This window comes from Lytechinus pictus, chromosome 14 (assembly GCF_037042905.1).
Source record: "Lytechinus pictus isolate F3 Inbred chromosome 14, Lp3.0, whole genome shotgun sequence".
In the NCBI taxonomy this organism is placed as follows: Eukaryota; Metazoa; Echinodermata; class Echinoidea; order Temnopleuroida; family Toxopneustidae; genus Lytechinus; species Lytechinus pictus.
In genome coordinates this window covers 1,143,216-1,165,009 of record NC_087258.1, presented here as the reverse complement: position 1 = coordinate 1,165,009, position 21,794 = coordinate 1,143,216, and the positions used below count along the sequence as shown (strand labels likewise).

General features: G+C 38.2%; 1 protein-coding gene across 2 annotated transcripts in view; it reads right to left on the bottom strand.

Moving 5' to 3' along the window:
• Positions 1-21,794, bottom strand: part of LOC129276801 (WAP four-disulfide core domain protein 3-like) — a 77,707-nt gene that overhangs the window by 12,447 nt on the left and 43,466 nt on the right. The window contains exons 1-2 of one of the 2 annotated variants that reach the window (XM_064109630.1): positions 14,361-14,461; positions 364-492 (exon numbers count right to left, since the gene is read on the bottom strand). In XM_064109630.1, the coding sequence (XP_063965700.1) occupies positions 364-424 (61 nt within the window). In that variant the 5' untranslated portion in view covers positions 425-492; positions 14,361-14,461. Of the gene's footprint in view, positions 1-363; positions 493-14,360; positions 14,462-21,794 lie in introns of those variants that run through there. The other variant, XM_064109631.1, reaches the window with a different exon arrangement.

Genomic DNA, 21,794 nt, shown 5'->3' with positions numbered 1-21,794 from the left:
CCCCTGTATGACGACATCCCCCACTCCGAACCCGTAACGGGTCTGAGTAACACAAAGCTAGCTTTTGTGTCATACCTAGCTCCCACGATTTGTTCCATGATTCAATCGGCGGTCTTTATCAATCATGAAGTAATCGTAGTGATCTTATCAGATCGTATCAGATTAGATTAGATCAGATCTGTCGTGGCAATCGTATTGGTCGCTGAAAAATAAATTGAATGGTTCAAAAATTGTCGCGATCAGTTACAAAAGGCCAATTGTAGCTTTCGTGAAGGATCACACGACGGTGGAGATCGAGGTATTATGAGAACCAGACAGGTCCTCTAAACTTGTTACTTTATAAAATGAATAAAAAGTACTTACGAGCGGCAACTGCAGTGGAAACGAAGACCAATAAGGTGATGAACATCAAGGAACGAAACATTGTTGTTGATTTTTTTCGGTCTCCTCAGGAAGAAAACGTTTTGAATGAAGTCTTTTCTTATGTTGTCTCTATTTAAAAGAAAAAGAAAATCTAAGGGGAAGTTCGCTCTGACGAAAACTTTGTTGTAAAAATAGCAAAAAAATATATTGGTGATAGTTTGAGGAAAATCAATTGAAGATTAAGAAAGTTATTATAATTTCAAGTTTTTTTTTATTTATTTGTGACGTCATTTGCACGACAAGCCCCCACTGTTACGTTTGCTGGTCCGGACAAGCTGTTACTGTTACATGTCCTGGACAAACTCCCACGTAAACCTCCTGAATCCTGTTCTCCATTCAGACACTCATGAACTAGAAAACAAGCCACGCTGTGTCAAATCGTTTAAAACACAGTTTATTTACAAATATATACATGACGATTCCGACTCACAGGTCCGTTGTTCACATACACTCTAAAAACTGGAGTGCTAATTTAGCTCTTAAAGAGCGTGTATAGTGACTGCACTTCGGAGTGCTGATTTTCTCGTTCAAATTGGAACTAAAAAATCAGCACTCCGAAGTGCAGTCACTATACACGCTCTTTAAGAGCTAAATTAGCACTTCGTTTTTCAGAGTGTAGAGATATATACTTTTACTAGTCTGTACTCCAGACTTAAACGTGTATTATTATCTCGTCACACTCACTTCCTTAAAAACATGCTTATAATTTTTCAAAGAAATTGCAATAAGTATGTTCGCAACTTAAATTTTGCTTGTTAATATAAACGAACATTATCACAATGAATATAGCGCTTAACCAAACACAGTTAATGCATTAAAACATATCGAAATGCCTTTTTTTTCAATTTCACGCTCTTTGTGCAGCAATTTTGCATACTTTGGCAAAAGATAAGCGTAATATAAAACATAGTATATATGAAATGAGTAAAACAGACATGTATTGATAGCGCATGCATGTAGTAAAACTTATTCATCAAAAGGTACACGCATGTTTTGAAATACATGTATGTTCGTAATAAACATAGTCATAAGAAATTTCACATGAATAATCAACATACAAATACATGATATTACTTCCAAGTGTTATGAGAAAAGCAATATAAAAAGCATTGCTTCACTGAGTCCAAAAGTCAATAATATGAGTAATAATTCAAGATGTAAGTTCAAACTTCTGATTTCCAATATCTTCTTCCAATTATAGTTTCAGTTCAACGAAGTTCAACATCATCGCTTCAGTTAGGGTTCATTGAATGTTCATGAAGATTCACAGTAGGTTCAGATTACTTGATCCAAGATATAGTGTAAACATGAGCACAGTTGGCATCCAGAAATCGTTTAAAACACAGTTTATTTACAATTATACACATGGCGATTCCGACTCACAGGTCCGTTGTTCACATAGAGATATATACTTTTACTAGTCTGTACTCCAGACTTAAACGTGTATTATTATCTCGTCACACCCATGTTTATGTAATATATAATGCATTAATTCAACTTTTAATAGTTCGTGATGACTTGTTTTTTCATTTCGTTTTTAGGAGCGGGTGTGAAATCATTTGTGTACTGATATGCTTAAGGTATAATGAAAAACATTTTAATTTTTCTGAGAAAATGACATTTCATTATTTTTCTTTATCATAGGATATGTAAAAAGCTGCACGCATATGACGTCACAAATCAAATAAAGTAATTTTAATAACTTTTTTATTCTTTGATGGATTTTCCTCAAACCTTCACCAATATATTTTTTTTTGTGCTGTTTTTACAACACTTTGTCAGGGTGAACTTCACCTTAAAAATCCAGGTATTTAAAACAGATAGCTTTAAGGAAGCTTCGTCAGTGAATATATTCAAGTTCTTCCCCACTGAATTATAACTTCATAAAATCAATCAACCCATTCGATTTATGGTATGATCTAGCAAAAAGGGGATATACCGAATAATGAGTGAACATGATAAAGCTGTGTTAGCCTCTCCGATATGCTCCGGGTTAGTGGAGTAATCTTAGTGATCGTATCAGATCGTATCCTATCGTATCTGATCATTCATGGCAATCGTATTGATCGTATAAATTTTTTGAATGGTTCAAAAAGTTTCGCGATCTGTTAAAGGCCCCCTCACACCGAACCGAATTGCCTGAAATATGCCTTGCGATGGCTGGCGAAAGTCATTTTTTAAGAAATCGCTTTCAATGGTAACTGATAGTAAATCATATTTACCCTTCGTGTTTGGGTTCGTACACCTTCTGAATTAACAGCTGCAATTATTAAAATTCGCTAGGAAATTTTTTAACATGTTTAAAATTTCCCGACGAATTGAGAAATCGTTAAACATCTGTTTGAATTCGCATCTCTTATTTAGTCTGTGGTAATCGTTAGTTTATCGTTCGTGTTTTATTGTCGCGCATAATCCCTCATCGCACTTTTGCCAAAGTGGACCGATCTCGAAAGAACCCGTTAAGCCCCTTTCACAATTGACGTACGACAATTTGCGACCTTCTGGTCGTGCGATAGGCTGCAACAGGCATCAATCGCTAGTCATCTCATAAGATCGCACAGAGGCTTTCACAGTTGCAACAGCCGTCGTACAACAAAAACAACCAGTAAACCCCGTTGCACGAGTAAGTCGCATATGCTCTTATTGTGCTCGTGCGATCACATGCGAGTGTTGCACGAGGGATTGCGAGTGGAACGGTCGCATACATGCGAATGAAACGGTAGTGCAATGTTGTAAGCCGTTGCGATCGGTCTTGCAACAGTCTTATGGCCCATATTATTATCGCAACCAGTCGCAAGACAGGTCTATGTACATGAAGGTCGCTTGCACATGTGCAAGTGTTGTACGACCTCCAGTCAAGTAAATGATACTACTTAGTTGTGCCACCTCTCGCACCAAGTCGTACAACGTTGAACAACACTCGCACGATGATCGCCCGAGCGATGGTACGACCCCGGGTACGGCCTGATGCGAGTGAATCGATCGTATTTGATCGCGTTCGGATTTTGAACATGTTCAAAGTTCAGATGTGACCAGTCACGACCACCTCGAGTTCGTGCGACCGTCTACAACGACTGCGAGTGCTCGCAAGACACCAAGAGATCGATCGTGCAACAACAAGAAAAAACTGTTGCAGGCGGTCGTAAACTGGTCGGACGTCAATTGTGAAAGGGGCTGAACAGTCGCATACAAGCGAATGCAACGGTAGTGGAATGTTGTAAGCCATAATTTCGATCGATCTTGCAACAGTCTTATATTATCGCACCCAGTCGCAAGACTGGTCTCTGTAGGTCTCCAGCACATGTGCAAGTGTTGTACGACCTCCAGTCGACTAAATGCGACTATACTTAGTTGTGCCACCTCTCGCACCAAGTCGTACAACGTTGAACAACACTAACACGATGGTCGCCCGACCGATGGTACGACTTGTTGCGAGTGAATCAATCGTATTTGATCGCGTTTGGATTTTGAACATGTTCAAAGTTCAGATGCGACCACTCACGATCACCTCCGACCACCTCGAGTTTGTGCGATCGTCTACAACGACTGCGAGTGCTCGCAAGACACCAAGGGATCGATCGCGCAACAACAAGAAAAAACTGTTGCAGGTGGTCGTAAACAGGTCGTACGTCAATTGTGAAAGGGGCTTTACGAAGTAACACGATGACACAACAAACAAGATTGCCCGATCTATTCCCTCGTCCTCGTTTCTAATCGCACGCCATATCAAACCATTGCTCACTGTTCGTTCGTCTTATTGGGTTATATCAACCCTTCGCTCGCCTTCGGCCGCAATTTTCCCAAAGAGGTGAACCGAAAAATCGATATCCTTCGCATGTCATATTTACCATTCGCTTACCATGCTTACCGTTCGTTGATAAAATTTGACAATAGTTACTGATCGCATGATTTGACTGAAATTTTATTTGAATTCGTTGAATTCGCGTGCATTTCGTTCATTTTTCCCATTCGTCACCCTTCGTCCGCCTACTTTCGGTCAGGTGTGAGGGGGCTTTAAGCCCGGCTCACACTATGGGATCCGATGTGACGCGATTTTTCAAGAAATCGCATTTTGCATTACATATAATAGTTCTAAGAAGTAAAATTATTTTATACAAAGTTTGGCATGATGTTAGAAATACTGAAATCATAGTTTTATTTTGCCACAAGCCTTGTGGTCGGAGTAAAGTCCAAATGGGCTTCAAGTCGCAGCCGATGATGACGTCATTCCGATTTGGAATTGAATTTGTTTTTATTCATTCAGGGAGGCTCGAATACTGGACTGAATTTCGATTTCAGTAGTCTTACCACGACTATTCTGAACTCTGGTCCGTAAGATTTTATTAGTTGGAATGTCCATATCAAATGTTATCACAATTTCTTTGAAATTCGGATCGCAACGAATCGCAAAGTGTGAGCCGGGCTTTACGAAAGGCCAATCGCGACGTTCGCAAAGGATCGCATTACAGTTGGAACGAAGCATAAGCTTCGCTCTCGCCTGACAGTCTCCCACTAATACGTATTTCCCACTGTCACACTTTGCGTCATGATTCAAACAGCAATCATAATCGTGGAGCAATCGTAGTGATCTTATCAGATCGTATCAGGATACATCAGATCAGTCGTGGTAATCTGATTGGTCGTAACAGAATTTTGAATGGTTCAAAAAACTATCGCGATCAGTTACGAAAGGCCAATCATGGCTTTCTTAAAAAGATCGGACGACAGTGGCAACGAGGTATAAAACTTCTAAAAGGCTAAGAAATATTGAAATTTGAAATAAAGATTATTCAGTAATTTGTAAATATTAAGTAGATGCTCTCATTCTATTCAGGCTAACCAGTGCTCAAATACAATTTACCACTTTTCAAAAATTTGAAATAAACATTTCACCTTGGGTGCCGTTTTTTTTTTTTTTTTTTTTTTGGGGGGGGGGGGCTGTAAACTATTTTCTTTTCCTGCTCCATTACTCCAACATTTACTTTTGCTTTCTACTTTCCCCCTCCTTAAAATATCCCGATGCCATTATTGGGAAGAAAAACACATATAAATAAGGTACAAGAACCAACAATTTGTGCAAAGAGCCGGTGTAGATACAACTTCATTTCCGAAAACAGCATAGTAATTAAAACCTTGATAAAATAAATAAAACTAATGTGAATATATAGATTGATCAACTTCTATATGTCACCATCACCATCGCCTCCACCAACGATAATAATGGTGATAATGATAAAGATTTATAAACTGAAATAATGACACAATACAACAATGATAATTATTATGTCAACAAGAATGACCAAAATAATCTTTTAAAAGTAAACTTCAAATAATACTTCAGCAATCTGTTGTTTTAGATAGGCCATCTATTCTTCGACTCCAAACATTTGGAAGAATAATAAATAATCAATAAATGGGCTTATCGTGATCTGAAAAAGTCCTTGACATTATTGTGACAAAAGTTCTGAACTTATACATGAAAACACAGAGATGTGATGACAAACCTTAAAGATTTTACCTCTTCTATGCTTTTTTTTTCGACGGGCGGCTCTAAGTCTCCGTCACTCTTGCGGTCCAATTCGTCAAGTCGCAAACTAAAGAATTGTCAATGTTTATATAATTTTCCGAAAGTTTAAGGGAGCGTTTAGAAGAGCACCAGTTACCACCAATAGGGGCAAAGGAATAATTTAGTTTTAACGCCCACGTCATCCACCTCCACCAAGGTCAGTCGCCCATAATTTTGTTTTTATTATATTTGCTACTAGGGGTATACTTAGGTTAGAGGCAGGTGAGTAGACGTAGGGAGAGTCGGAGGGCGGGGTCGACCCCCTCCGATGTTTTTTTTTCTTAAAGTGGAAAAATAGAAGAAAAAGGGGGAAATGGGGGAAAATTGGAATTCAGAAAATTTAATCATTACAAAAAGAAAACTCTGTGTCGGAGGGCGGGGTCGACCCCCTCCGATGTTTTTTTTCTTAAAGGACAAGTCCACTCCAACAAAAAGTTTATTTGAATACAAAGAGAAAAATCCAACAAACATACCGCTGAAAATTTCATCAAAATCGGATGTAAAATAAGAAAGTTATGACATTTTAAAGTTTCGCTTCATTTTACAAAAACAGTTATATGCACATCCTGGTCTGTATGCAAATGAGGAGACTGATGACGCCATCCACTCACTATTTCTTTTGTATTTTATTATATGAAATATTGTAATTTTCTCCTCATTGCCAAGTGAAACAACGATACATTCCTCCCTGAACATGTGGAATTAGCATTGTTTAATACTATATGGTTCAGTCAACTTGGTCCTTATTGTCAAATTTGTAAAAAATGAAATATTGTATAATTCAAACAATGAAAAACAAAAGAAATAGTGAGTGAGGGACATAATCGACTATCTCATTTGCATGTCACTCAGTTGTGCATATCACTGTTTTGTGAAAAATAATCGAAACTTCAAAATGTCATAACTTTCTTATTTTACATCTGATTTTAATGAAATTTTCAGTGTTGTGCTAGTTTGATTTTTCTCTATTTATTCAAATCAACATTTTTCTGGGTGGAATTGACCTTTAAAGTGGAAAAATAGAAGAAAAAGGGGGACATGGGGGAAAATTGGAATTCAGAAAATTGAATTATTACAAAAAGAAAACTCTGTGTCGCTGTTTAAAAGCCCCATTATTTATTTTAGAAGGGGACATATATGTGATCTTACTCCCCATTAAGAAAATATAGCCTTGAGTCGCCCTTGCTATGCTATATCACCCCAATACCATCAAGAATATGAGTTAAAGGCCACCGCACACCTTACGACCCGACCAGTCGCCGACTGGCTTGCGACTGGGTGAGGGGAGATGTGACGTCACAGCGCATGTCAGCTTCAGAGTCGCAGACCGGTCAGAGACAAGTCGCAAGGAAAATCGGAAGGATTTGACATGTCGAATCCTTATGACTGGATCGCAAGCTCAATCCAAATTCCAGCCAATCAGACAGCAGACTTGCACGACGCGTATATGATAAACAACGCGCATACGCAGTAGTAAACGCATTCTCTTTGTTGTTACGCCAAAAAGCAAAAAGCGCATGCGTGAGTCGCAGATCGGATCGCAAGGTGTGCGGTGTCGAGGCTTATGACTGCCTTGCGACTCATCTCCCCTCACCCAGTCGCAAGCCAGTCGGCGACTGGTCGGGTCGTAAGGTGTGCGGTGGCCTTTAAGCTACAGCCATACACTCTAAAAAAATATTGGGTAAAAGTGCTCCATGAGGGTAATTATGTGTCTAACCAACATTGAGCATTTCTTATGGGCATTTTTATTTATCCAGTGTGATGAAAAATTTGCGCATTCTAAAGTAATTGCTGCTCATTCTTTAACCTTACTGGACAATATGCTTCCCGCATTGGGTAAAATACTGCCCAAAATTGGTTGGACACATAATTACCCTCGTGGTGGTAGCAATTTTACCCGATATTTTTTACAGTGTACCAACGACACATACTCTAAACCGACTTGACTCGATCACTTTGCTCGCTCGCGACTATCTCAAAACTTTGTCCAATTATCTGGACCCTAAAAGGGCAAATCAAAGCTCATAATAAACAAATAATGCGGTGCATATTCCGAGGGTCTCCATGTGTTCCTACGATTGCGAGTATTTAAAAAAAAGTTTATTTAGTGTTTATTTTTATGTTTTCTTCATATTTTAAAATTTAGATTTCACTACATTGCTGTAAAAGTTTTCGTTTTTTATTTTGTTTTATATTTTGATAGAGCATTTGCATCTCTGAATTGTAAATAATTAGCGGTAATTATTGTGTCCCCTTATTCACCAAGACATACCCCTTTTTTGTTCAATATTGAACCCGAGGAAAGATATTTCAACCAATTAATATTCAAGAGTCGGGGACCAACCCACTAAAAACAAACAAAATATAATAATAAAAATTCAATTTATTAAGATTTTGATATACGACGAACCTATGTCTAGAGAATTCGATATCCCAAAATTTGTGTGTTTGCGCGATAAAATGATGGTGATAAAAATAATGATAAAAAAGCTTAACCTTGCCCTTCAAAATGGTGAGCTGGCAAAGGGTTAACTTGCAAATAAGAATCAAGATAATGCCTTTGCTCTTGCACAATAAACGGAGATAAATATTGACGTAAAGGTAATATTATTTTTACAAACAGTAAAACTGAGATAAATATTTCTTTTTAAAATAATATTATTTCAATAAACACTATAAATGACGATATTATTTTTTTATTGCTGTTTGGCTTTATACTGTAACAGATTGTATAATTGCCATACTTTTGAGGACCTAATATTTGAGTCTCATAATTGAGTGCTCTCCAAAACTACTGGGCATAGACGCAACAGTTGATTATGTTCAGTGTGTCCTATAAAAATGGTAATGGCACTCTATAGAGTATAATTTGAAAATTACCAAATCATATTGTAATTTAATATATAGTTTAATAATCGTAAACAAGCATTTATTTCATACAACTATCTCAAATTTCATGCAATATTGTCCAGTAAGCACAGCGATATGAGCCTTCTTTTAGCACTCATCATACCTCTCTGTCCAAGTTATGCATTAAATGAGTATGTGTAGTCAGATTCAGAAAACACGATGTTGTATCCATTCAAGTGGTGCAAATTGAATATATTCACGTTTATCCACAGGCATAAATATGCAAGATGTCTCAGGGATAATGAATAGGTCATCCCCGAAGTCCTGAGCAAAAGAAATTTATTTGTAGATTTGCACCCGTGGCTGAACGTAAATAGGGGTCTTGGGTAGGAACCAGATTTTTACAGTCGAAAGAAGGGTCACTTTGAGATTAGATCAGATGCGTAAGGTGCAAAACATTTTCAGAGGGCTTAAACATGGCATAGAGGGTACAATTATTTTAATGAAAAAAAAAAGACAATATTTCGAGCGAGCGATGCGAGCGAGCAAAACATTTTGTGATAGATTTAGACTATAAAAACGATATCACACGACACTTTGTTTTATTAATCGTCTACAAAGACATGAACATGATAATATTATAGTGTTTCTTTGCATGGTCAGCACCCCCTTCCCCATTTTTCGGCGAAACTCACTACTTTAAATAGGTAGTTTTCGCAATCGTGACGGAGATGAATTCTACAACATAGAATATCTATTGTCAAAAGCCCTTCATCATCTTCATGACAAACCAGTCTTTGTCGAAAATCGGTGAATCAAAACAGAAGTTCTGGACAACGACCAAAATACACATGCGCCGGACATGAAGCCGTTTCCGACGCCGGCCTCAAGCCTGCAATTTGGTGCGTATAACACATACACAATACGTAGACTGAAACCGTTTTGAGATTCTTTAATCCATGATGGCTATTTAAAGCCCCTTTCACAATTGACGTACGACCTGTTTACGACCACCTGCAACAGTTTTTTCTTGTTGTTGCACGATCGATCCCTTGGTGTCTTGCGAGCACTCGCAGTCGTTGTAGACGATCGCACAAACTCGAGGTGGTCGGAGGTGATCGTGACTGGTCGCATCTGAACTTTGAACATGTTCAAAATCCAAACGCGATCAAATACGATTGATTCACTCGCAACAGGTCGTACCATCGGTCGGGCGATCATCGTGTGAGTGTTGTTCAACGTTGTACGACTTGGTGCGAGAGGTGGCACAACTAAGTATAGTCGCATTTAGTCGCCTGGAGGTCGTACAACACTTGCACATGTGCTGGAGACCTACAGAGACCAGTCTTGCGACTGGGTGCGATAATATGAGACTGTTGCAAGACCGATCGAAATTACGGCTTACTACATTCCACTACCGTTGCATTCGCATGTATGCGACCGTTCAGCCCCTTTCACAATTGACGTCCGACCAGTTTACGACCGCCTGCAACAGTTTTTTCTTGTTGTTGCACGATCGATCTCTTGGTGTCTTGCGAGCACTCGCAGTCGTTGTAGACGGTCGCACGAACTCGAGGTGGTCGTGACTGGTCACATCTGAACTTTGAACATGTTCAAAATCCGAACGCGATCAAATACGATCGATTCACTCGCATCAGGCCGTACCCGGGGTCGTACCATCGGTCGGGCGATCATCGTGCGAGTGTTGTTCAACGTTGTACGACTTGGTGCGAGAGGTGGCACAACTAAGTAGTCGCATTTACTTGACTGGAGGTCGTGCAACACTTACACATGTGCAAGCGACCTACATGTACAGAGACCTGTCTTGCGACTGGTTGCGATAATAATATGGGCCATAAGACTGTTGCAAGACCGATCGCAACGGCTTACAACATTGCACTACCGTTTCATTCGCATGTATGCGACCGTTCCACTCGCAATCCCTCGTGCAACACTCGCATGTGATCGCACGAGCACAATAAGAGCATATGCGACTTTCTCGTGCAACGGGGTTTACTGGTTGTTTTTGTTGTACGACAGCTGTTGCAACTGTGAAAGCCTCTGTGCGATATTATGAGATGACTAGCGATTGATGCCTGTTGCAGCCTGTCGCACGACCAAAAGGTCGCAAATGGTCGTACGTCAATTGTGAAAGGGGCTTTATTGACGCGTGTGCCTGTCTTTTCACGACAGCATTTTCTATTGTTCGATAGCAATAACTGTTACTCGCTGTTTCGTATTTCTAGTTCAGTGGTCAAGCTGCCTTTTAGGTTTACTCATTCCGCTCGGCAATCGGGAATAGTAAGGTGATACACATACATCGAGCCGCCTTCGGCATGTTCGGGCGGGCCGGCCTCAGTCTACCTTTCGACGGATGTATATCTCCGGCCCTATTTGCATTTGCAATCTTTCGTCAGCTCAGAATCTTTCGACGATCACCTCTCCTGGTTCACCAGTTTTCGACAAAGACTGTGCAGCTTTTCACTGTGGTTTGAAGGGCATTTTTAATAGATCATTTATGTTGTAGAATCTGTTCCCGTCGCGATTGCGAAAACTCGTTAATACCTTCTGCAACTGAGTAGTTAATTCAAACAAGAAATGTAATCAAGAGTTTCGCTTTTTTATTTTTGTTTTTGCTATGAAGTTTCAAAGTAGGGAAAAGGTTACTGCTACTGGTTTAATATCGGAAACATAAATAATTTGGTTTACAACTTAATTATGCAGCTATATATGATGGGAGGCTTTACTTGACCTGGCTAATTGAAGTATGGATCAAAATGAGCAAATGGAAATAAAATGATATAGGCTATTTTTTCATGCTAAGAAAAATCCTTAACTGACATGACTGAGGCGTCGTTATATCCTTGCGATTTTTCGGGTTATTTGCTTATGTAACATTATCTTCGTCATGAGTTCGTGCAGAAAAAAAATCAGTAAAATGTCCCTTTTTATTATCATTTATTCGGAAAAAAAAAAAAACTTACAAATCATACAGTGTAAATACAAGAATGTAATTTGGATTATTATGCCTAAATATGACAAAAAAGAAGGAGAGAGTAAAATGGTTTTCCATGGGCCAGGGTTTACAAAAATCAAATTCAATACTAGCTGTTGCCCAGAGGCACGTGAGCCCACATAGAAAATCATTTTGAAAATATTGCATATTTGCCGGTTCTATAATTACTTTGAATTAAAATACAGTTCAAAACATTTATCGATATACAGAAATCCATTTCGCTAAACGTGTTCATAGAGTTCCATATTTACTTGTAAAATACATGAAATACTAAAAGAGAATAAAAAACAGCTAACGCTTCGTGCTCGCATCATTTATTCGTACCATATACGACTGGCTTATCTTGCTTGTTATTTAATCTAAAATGAACTCAACCCCCCTGTTCCTCTAGTGGCGGATCGGAGAAAATGTGGATATTTTTCTGCCCCCCTCCCATATTAAAAGCTGGATAAGCCCCTGCAGTCGAATCCCCTTAATGAAACCATAGCAACGGGCCTTCTCTGAAGGTGCCTATAATTAAACAAAAAGTCATCTGCAAATGGTGCAGTAATGAATAAAAAAAATCTGGGAATTAAAAAAAAAAATTGCATTTGTTTACCATTCCTATTATATCCACTCTACCGCAAATTCGCTTGTGCTATTAAGATATACACAACTTCCAAAATTGCTCAGTGATTTTCTAAGTTTTGATGACAGAATCTTAAATGTCTGGTGGCTATACCACATGAGATAATGCTTTTTCACTATCATATCACTAATCTACAGTGGCGTATTGTGCTAAACAATAATTGAGGAGGCATGTTATGTCTTAGGCCTAAGTGGGAACATTTGTGAAACATTGCGAGCGAAAATTTTGTCTGTTTAATAATAAATTTTTAGTTTTGTGATAGACTTTGACGTAACATTCAAAAAATAATATCACATTTGCCATGTTGATTTAATCTTCCTTTCTTATTCTTCTTTTATCTCCTCGCCCCCTTCATGGTCCCGGAACTAGTTTGGGGGAGAGCCCTCAACTTAAAAGCCCCCCCCCCCCTCCTGTACGCAACTGCTCTCTATAACCTTCAAGTTAGGTTTCATTTCATATATTTCTATTTTCTCGAATAGCATACTTGAATCCCACGCATTATTCTGTTTAGGATTTCCAACCCGGCCTTAACAATTATCCAGGTTGTAAGTCGAATATTTTACATTTTATTTGAGGTTATGACTTTTTTTATCAGGAATATTAAATTAGTAATTCATTTTATGTTGTGTTTATATGACGACCCGTAAATTAAAAACCAAAATTTCGCGATAATAAACATAATAATTAACTTTTAAATACGGGGTCGTTATTAGATATTAGGGCCGTATAGTCAACAGATATAACAATTTCAATAAGTGAATAAAAAGCACAGCAAATCGAGTAAACAAGCAACATTATCTTCGCATATCGTTCAACCACTTCCACTTGGAATGTAACGATCGACATTAAGTATTTTATCACCTTTATTGCGATTTTAAAACTGTATTTGAAAATTATGAAGACAAATTAAGATCCCTGGATGCAGAAGTTGTAATAGTTTTCTCTTCTCCGGGGACGAGGTTGGACCATTTGCCTACTCTGAACTTTTTATTCGAGGTCAATTGCCATTTGGTCCATTACACAATTATAATTTTTTCATATTATCGAATCCCACATCCCCTAGTTCATCTGAAACTATAGTTCGTCTATATAGCCACAATGTGATGTTGGTCTAATTTCCACTCAGCCAATTTCTAATCTGGTAAAACTTCCAATAACCCGGATTAAAAAAAAAAATCTCATATGAAGCACTAAGCAAGGGTATAGAGTTACACGATGTAAATCCAAACATTTCTAAATCTTCCCTCTCTGTTTCAATTCTAAGTTAACCATGGCATTAGTCAGCCGCAGGCAAATCCAGATCCAGATTTGAAATAAAGTTAATGCGCTAGCCTAGGCTAGCCATAGCCTAGCCTAGCATTTTTTCCTGGCATTAATTGCAATTTGACAAGTGTTTAAGAATTGGATCTAGATATAGATCTAAGCCTAAGGCCAATATAAGGGTACCGGCAATGTGAATGTGCAGATTAAATGTTTTAGTTGCGGTTGCGAAATGTTAACAAATTCTTATGTCAGACAATATGCATTTTTATAGCACAGTCTTTTGCGACGGGCCCCAAAGTCTCTTCCAAAATCAACTACCGTCGTACAGGTAGGTCCGCGATGTTCAACGAAAAGTCGTTCCTGCCGTCACGCCCAGTCCGGAACCGAACTCCTGCATGGCTGGAACTTGCCGGAACGATTGACCACGATGTCTGCGACGGTCACGACCCGGGTCACGAACAGTGCTCACGACCATACCAAAGAAAACGCGTCTGCTGCATACCTAACTTCATCGATTCCAGCTTTCGGTTTTGATACCTACCTTCCCTTAATTAAAGTTTGCTATTAAGAGTAAACTGTAAGGTTGAATACCATATACTCTAGTGTCAACTTACTACCTTCTGATTTTCCGGACGTTGAGAGCAAAATATCCTGAACTTGATCAATCACCTCCTTGACTTGCCTTATTCTGATCAAGTTTGATTCAGATTGGATACTACGAAAAGCGAATTGAATAAATAAAGAAGAAAGAAGAAGAATGTCATGGGGGCTCTGTTGAACAAAGAGTCGTGATCAAAGACAATTTGAGTTTCAACCAATGAAATGCCCGTATTTGGACTTGCGATTGATTTTTTTTTGTTTCGTTTAAACGTAACTCTTTTACCAACAGGTCCATGAACTCCACCAAATACCGATGATTCAGTGGCCCTATCAGCGTAAAAAGCTATTGATGCTTTCTTGGAATCATTAATAGAAGAAGCAACGTAGTCTTTTCATCTATTGAGTCTCAGCAGGCGAGGATCCGGTCGGATTAAAAAAGTTTTGAGAGACCGCCTATCATGCACAAAACAATACAGCACGAAAGTGTAGGCCTACTGTATTGTTTCCAGGCGAGCTGGGTCCGCCATACACGGGGGTGTTACGCGTAGGCCTACGTTGAAAGTGGATTGAGATCGGCCCCGTATATGGTATAGGCGGCAAGATGCATCCGTACCCCCGGCCCCTTTTAAAAATGAATTAAAAACAAAGCCGAACGCCGTCTCGGTGAGATGTGGTTTTAAAGTCGGCTCCATTCCAGCTGCTCCTTCATGGGCTCATATGAGTATTACAGACCCCCATTGACTCACGTGTTAAATCATAGCACATCAAAAAATCATCAAAAATCAATCCCACGATAGATTTTGTTTTAATAGACCAGTTCGTAGTTACTCATGGACAATTTTAGTCAAATTACCTTTCATTTCTTTCATTATGATAGGCAGATTTCAAAGCAAGATATTACGTAAGCTTGCCTTACATAGCAGGGTGACGAAATTGAATAGACCAGGTGACTAGAATAGCACACCAATGAACACTTTATGAAGGTATTTGTTGCATTCCTACTTTGAATGCATATCATAGCATGTTGCACAATGTACTTGGCAAATTGTGAAATACCAGTCGTTCGTGGACGCCTTGTTGTTTTTTGTGGATGTAAATGAAAACCACTATTCAAAAGAATATATGAATAATCAAGACATCAAAGTTGGTGCTTATCTCATTAGATTTTAAACCACCATGTCACGTTAGTACAAATGACCTTCCTCTGATCATGCGTAGAATATTTTGATCATGCGCAGAAAGGAACTACGAACTGGCTTATTCACTGACATTAGTCACAATTAACAGTACATTAAGACTTGATATGTTAATCGGGTACTTGTCCAGCTCAATCAAAAGTTAAATGGCCTAAAATAAGACTAACCATAATTTCGGCCTTTTCACGTTCATCGCCAGAAAAACCCGAACTGCATGCATTGTGTGTAATAATGATTAAAATGAAATACAAAAATGCAGTATAGCCTCCCCAAAGGCCTTAATTATGAAAGAGTATGAACATGACTTTGTTTCTTTTATATTTTGATATACAAACATTTTGTCTATTTTTAATGAATTATTTTAATCAATAAAGTCATGTGATCTTTACTTACGCCTGTCCGACATGCTTTGCGCGCAGATGAATTACTCTTATGTGCCCTCATCGGTATGCGTAACACCCCAAGTGGACTCAGACCGGCTTAAAGGCTACGAACTAAAAAAAAAACTAAAAAAACAAAACAAAGCAAAACAGTTAGCGATATTTAAATGAAAAGTCAGGTAACATGGTGTACAATAATATACTTCGATCGGACCATGTGTATCAGCCTATAGGGGGATAATAATCTCGAGGCAGCTTCAGAAATTAATTACTGGCGTGAATGTGACTCAAATAATGATATTAATAATGATAATCAAAGTTCTTTATAGCGCATATCACATTATGAATTAAAACGTCTCTTATAAGCCGATGTTTTCTTGCTTTGATTAGATTTATATTTTACTCATTTTTTACGTTCGACAAAATAGAATCAAAGTAGCAATACATACTGTAGTAAAATATCACAAACAATCCAATTTATGTCATTCATCATCTTCACAAAAGAATATGAAAAATATTTGAATCATTAAGTGAGTGCAATACTACATTATTTTATATACCATGGTGAACGAAGCTTTCCAGAGACGCTCAGCAAACAATGCCAAGCACTTCAACCCAAGCTTGGCATTATACTCTTTGAAATCAATATTTCATTAAAGTCGACGATCTATTCGGGGATAATTTACAACCTTTAAGACATGAAAGTAGACAAGAAGTTGAAGATCTGGAATGACACTGTTTTCACAGTGTTTTTACAAGTAATATTTTTATTGACCGAGCCATAAACAAACAAAATTGATGTTATGAAAATAATGAAAAGAGTTGATATGATATTGGCAACATTATCTACATAGTGGAGATAATTGCAATAATAGATCGTAAAACGTAGTCTTGCAAAGCAATGTTACCCCGGATATAAAACGATCGACATAAACTTTATGACATCATCACATTAAATTGTAATTTAATGATATGATAACAATATCTATATACCTCTTATATCAACATTACGTGACATTTAAAAAGTCTAGCATCGAATGAACCCTATATTCCGCGTCCCTACAAACAAAATATGCACGACCTATCTTACCCTAAAACAAAATATTCAAATTAGTTCAAGTCTATATTCATATTTTCTTCCATTTGACATTTCCAGTGGTTACATAACATTGTACAAAATATACTGAAAGAAAAGATATATTCATATTAGTAGACCCTGTATTACTCTTATAAAAAGTAAGAAAGAAAATGTAACTTTGCATCTTAAAGGGTGCAAAAATTCAACACTGTGAATACACCTTTCGGGTGCATTTTTTATTGCGCACCTTTTATACTGGACTATTTTACTCCCCTTTGCCCCCATTAATCTCCAGACGCAAGGTCCGATGAACTTGGAAATATGCATTATATAGATATAATAGATCTTAACGTAATGATTTCGATTGTGTGATTCATTTCCATTTCATTTCGTTACATTCATTGCCCATTTCCAATATTAATATTAATATACAATCAATAATGCATTTGTTTTAATAATTAGAAAATAGTTTATTCAAAGCGCATATTTTATTTACTTATTTTTTTTTCGTGCGTAGATTATCATGTGGCCAAGATAACATGACACAAAATATCACACATTGAAATACAGGTCATGAACCATGATAAAAAAAAAAAAAAAAAAACGAGATTTCGTGAAATCTCGATAGCTCCTTTATTCAATACATCTTTAAAAATGTTGTGATACTTAGAAAAGATATAGGCCTACAAGGGGAAGATCGGACAGTACATAGACCGCGCAATGAAACGCTCGGGAAGAGCGCCCCACAGCGTTAATTTTTTTTATACTGGCTTGTAGTTTGTGGTAAAGAATGTGCGTGCCAAATTTTGGCGCGATCGCACGAATGGCGGCCGAGATCAGAAGGGGGGGGGGGGGGCATCATGCCCCCAGTCCTCAATACATCTCAAATAGCTCAGTCCTTTTAGGGTTAAAGGCCTGAAGGGAATTCCCGACATAGCAATAAACAACTCATGCCAAATTTAACTTTTAAATTTCTTTCAGAACTAGAACCATGAATATAAACCTAAACCAATTCCTTATGTTCAATTTATTTATTTGCAGACTTTATTGATTGCGTCAATGGCATTTGTGGCTTATGTATCCATGGCATGTTCTAGACGTTATGCGATCCATGAAGCGATTCGTGGCTCCATATTTACCCTCCCGTAGAAGCCTTGCAGGAGATGATACTGCTCGAGGATTGTCGGGTACTTCTCTGATAGATGCTCCAAGATGTTGAACACCGATAAATCCGCCATTGAACTCTGGTTATATTGATTATTTGATTGTTGAAATATGCATCGCCTTCATAGGTAACTGCAAACAGTCCTTATAACCTTTCCGATCAGGCCAGTACGTTCATTAAAAATATCTGCTCGCGCTCGCAGGAATAATTTGTTGCATACACATCTTGTTCCTGACCACAAACATTGCTAAAAATGTTCAATTTTCAGGACAAAATACATGAAATTTCGAGAAAAAAAAAAATTAGCTTCTGGATCTGGATCTGGATGTAATACAGTGCAGGACCGTCATGTATAATGCACCGGGTTAGAAGAGGGCACAAATGAGTTTAGTCGAAACGTAGGTGGCTTTCTTCGATCTTGGCTTTAAACACCTCTGGTGATGTACTGCTGACAACTTCGTTAGGGAGTTGATTCCAGGCCAACGTTGTTTTCACAAAAAAAGAATTTCTTAACTGCTCTGTGTTACAATGTCTTATTGAGAAACACTTGGAATTATTTGTTACTTGTTTCTCTACCACATTAGTAGCATCAAAGTTTGCAAATTTCTTAGCTTTGATATTACGTTTAGGTCTTGCTTTAATAAGAAATTTATCAACAGGAAGGGCAAGAACCAACCCCTCGACCACTTTGAAGTAGGATGTAAGTTTCAGGACTTGGCGTCTTGAGGCAAGAGTAGGCAGGTTGAGATTCTCTCTCATCTTGGTAATCGAACCTGGTTCTCGAGAGCTGTAGTCCCCTGCATACTCGCATTTAATATATATATATATATATATATATATATATATAGTTGTCATTTCGCATGAATCATTATTCCTTATTTTAATTACAGAACATACTACACAAGACTAACCACCCTTACAGATGCCCAGAAACCCCAGTTAATCTCCTTTGCCGATAAATACCCTGTCTTTCTTCACAGTTTCAGTTACCAAATCTCGTTTTCTATTGTGCTCAATCATCTCGTTTGATTCATTACCCCCTCTTTTGTTATTATACTGTTCTGTACTTTTTTTTACCCTTTATTAACTTTGTTGTTATTACGCTTTTATTTGTATGGTTTTGTTCTGTGCCAGTTTGATATGTTTGTTTAAATACATAATAATATATAGACCTTTCGTGCTAATAATATATGTAATATGTCATCATATTTTCCTGTTCTGTGCTCATCAGTATACATGCCCCGTAAGTACTGGGGCCTATTGCAGAAAGAGTTGCGTTTAAACGCAAGTCGACATATCAAGCGCATGCAAGTCCCGAATACGGGTGCTTCATTGGCTGAAAATCAAGTTGCGCAAGATTTTTGAGTTGATTGCAACTCTTTCTGCAACGGGCCCTTGTATGCGCATGGCAGGCTGCGAAGACCTATCAGCAATGGCGGCCGGTCTCCGCGTAAGGTCACACGGGCCTAACTACAACTGACATGCAAAAGATATTCATTCGAGCCAACCCATAGCTCAATTTATAAATTTGATATTGCTGATTGACAAAAATGAATGAATATGATTGACAATCTAACACTGATTCTAGAGGAGGGTACTTACTGAACTTCCTTTTCCAAATTGGAAAGATATATTGCTACTTTGGAACTATTTTTTTTCCGGCGGAAGAATTAGGGCCATTTTACTCTCTCAAGTGATGAATTTGATCCCGTCAGGTATAGTTTTCATAAATGCTGATTTATTTTTTAAATGAGCTGGTCGAGGTACCATTTTCTGGTCAGATATGGAATGTCAGACATTTATCCTATCCACTGGTAGTAAACATTTAACCCTCGAATTTCCTCCTTATTTATTATGAATTCTTCTTTAGTGCCACTTTTACACACGTGTCTATGGGAAATGAATTAGGCCTTTGATGCCGTAATCACAGCGATTTGACGAAGTACGCCCTCTAGCGTTATTAGTATATATCTCTATGACAAACGGCCACTAATGTAATAACAGCCACATAATTATGTAAAAACACCCACTTCCGTATATAATAATATTTCCCACAAATGTCATGGCGCACTTTACCAACAAGAGGCATTAATTTTGAACTACCGACAGATGCGGTGTACTTTACTCTCAAAATGCAATATTTTTAAGTTGTAATCCATTCACCTTTTCCTCAATTTTAAAACGACTGTTCCATATGATATGAAAGCAGTGGCGGCGATCCCGGGGGCGGGGGGCTCGCACAGTGCCCCTCAATTTTTGAAGCACTAAAAGTTTCCTCCTTTTTACCCAAGAACAATACCCCCTTACAACGCGTTCAGTGCCCCTTTCATCTTAATTAGAAATACCCGTTTTATGTGTTAAAGAGTGCCCATTCTCGTATCAGATAAGTTTCCACTCTGAAAACCGCTCTTTTAATGCCCGATCAGCGCCCGTTTTCCTTATTTCGCGTTCTTATCCCTTCTGAAAGTGCATTTTAAATGAAAAAAAAATCCTTTCGAAATGTACTTCTTGTCCCTTTTAGTTGCCCCTTTTCAGAGAGGAATTCTTTTTCTGCAGTGTGCACATTTTCACCTTTGATCAAGTGCTCTATATGAATATGCCCTTATTTACTTCTGATAAATGCCCCTTCTCTTCTGGTTTGTTCAAATGTCCAGTTTGTTAATATAAGGTATATGTATTTGCAATTAGCGTCCTTTCTTTTCTGCAGGGGCATCTGAACCGGGGGAGGGGGTGACTTGCCCCCTTAAAAAATGGACCTCGATCCATGGACCCCCAACAGTTTTCAAGACCAAGAAAAAAAAAGAAAAGGAAAGAAAAGTGGTGAAATACGATTTTGTTCTCTATGTCAAAATCTATCACAAATGCTAATTTTTTCATTAAAAGTGTCAAAATATTGCTCGCTCACTTCGCTCGAACTACTAGGGTACATATGCTTTTTTGCTTATTTTTGTTTTGTTTCAAGTGCCATTTTCAAAAGAGGAAGTGCCCTTTTTTCCCTGTGCCCCCCACTTCCAATTTCGCTCCGCCGACCCTGGATGAATGTTAATCTATTTTCTCAGACCTAGTAGACCATTCTGTATGAGACAAAAGGTGCTACTCTACTTTTTACACCCTTTAATTTGTGACAAATCCATACGAAACGAATGCTGGTAGTCTTTTTTCCAGACCCAATACGACCGTACCATACAAGATGAATGCTATTAGTCTACTTTTTGAGACTCTTGGCCATATACTCTTCCAAGCAACATGATTGACGCTATACCTGGGGAGCGTTTCATGAAAGGACTTGTCGGACGTTTTGTCCGACAAGTCCCACTTTATCCGACAGTTACCCTAGTAACAGTACCTCTCAGCCATTCAACATCAGAGAAAGATGTCAGATCTGACAACTTGTCGGATGAAAATGTTGATGAAACACTCCCCAGAGCTAGATAAAGCATAGTCTTTACTCAAGACCCGGTGGTTAAAAATGTAAATAAACTTTAAAACTTAGACCTCACCATCTTCCAAACCATTGCCATGTATCAAGCATATGGATATAGAGAGTATTCTTTTCTCCAGACCAAGTCATTTGAAAAAAATCAAGAATCTTCGAAACTTCAATCCCGCCATCTTCAATACTAAGACCC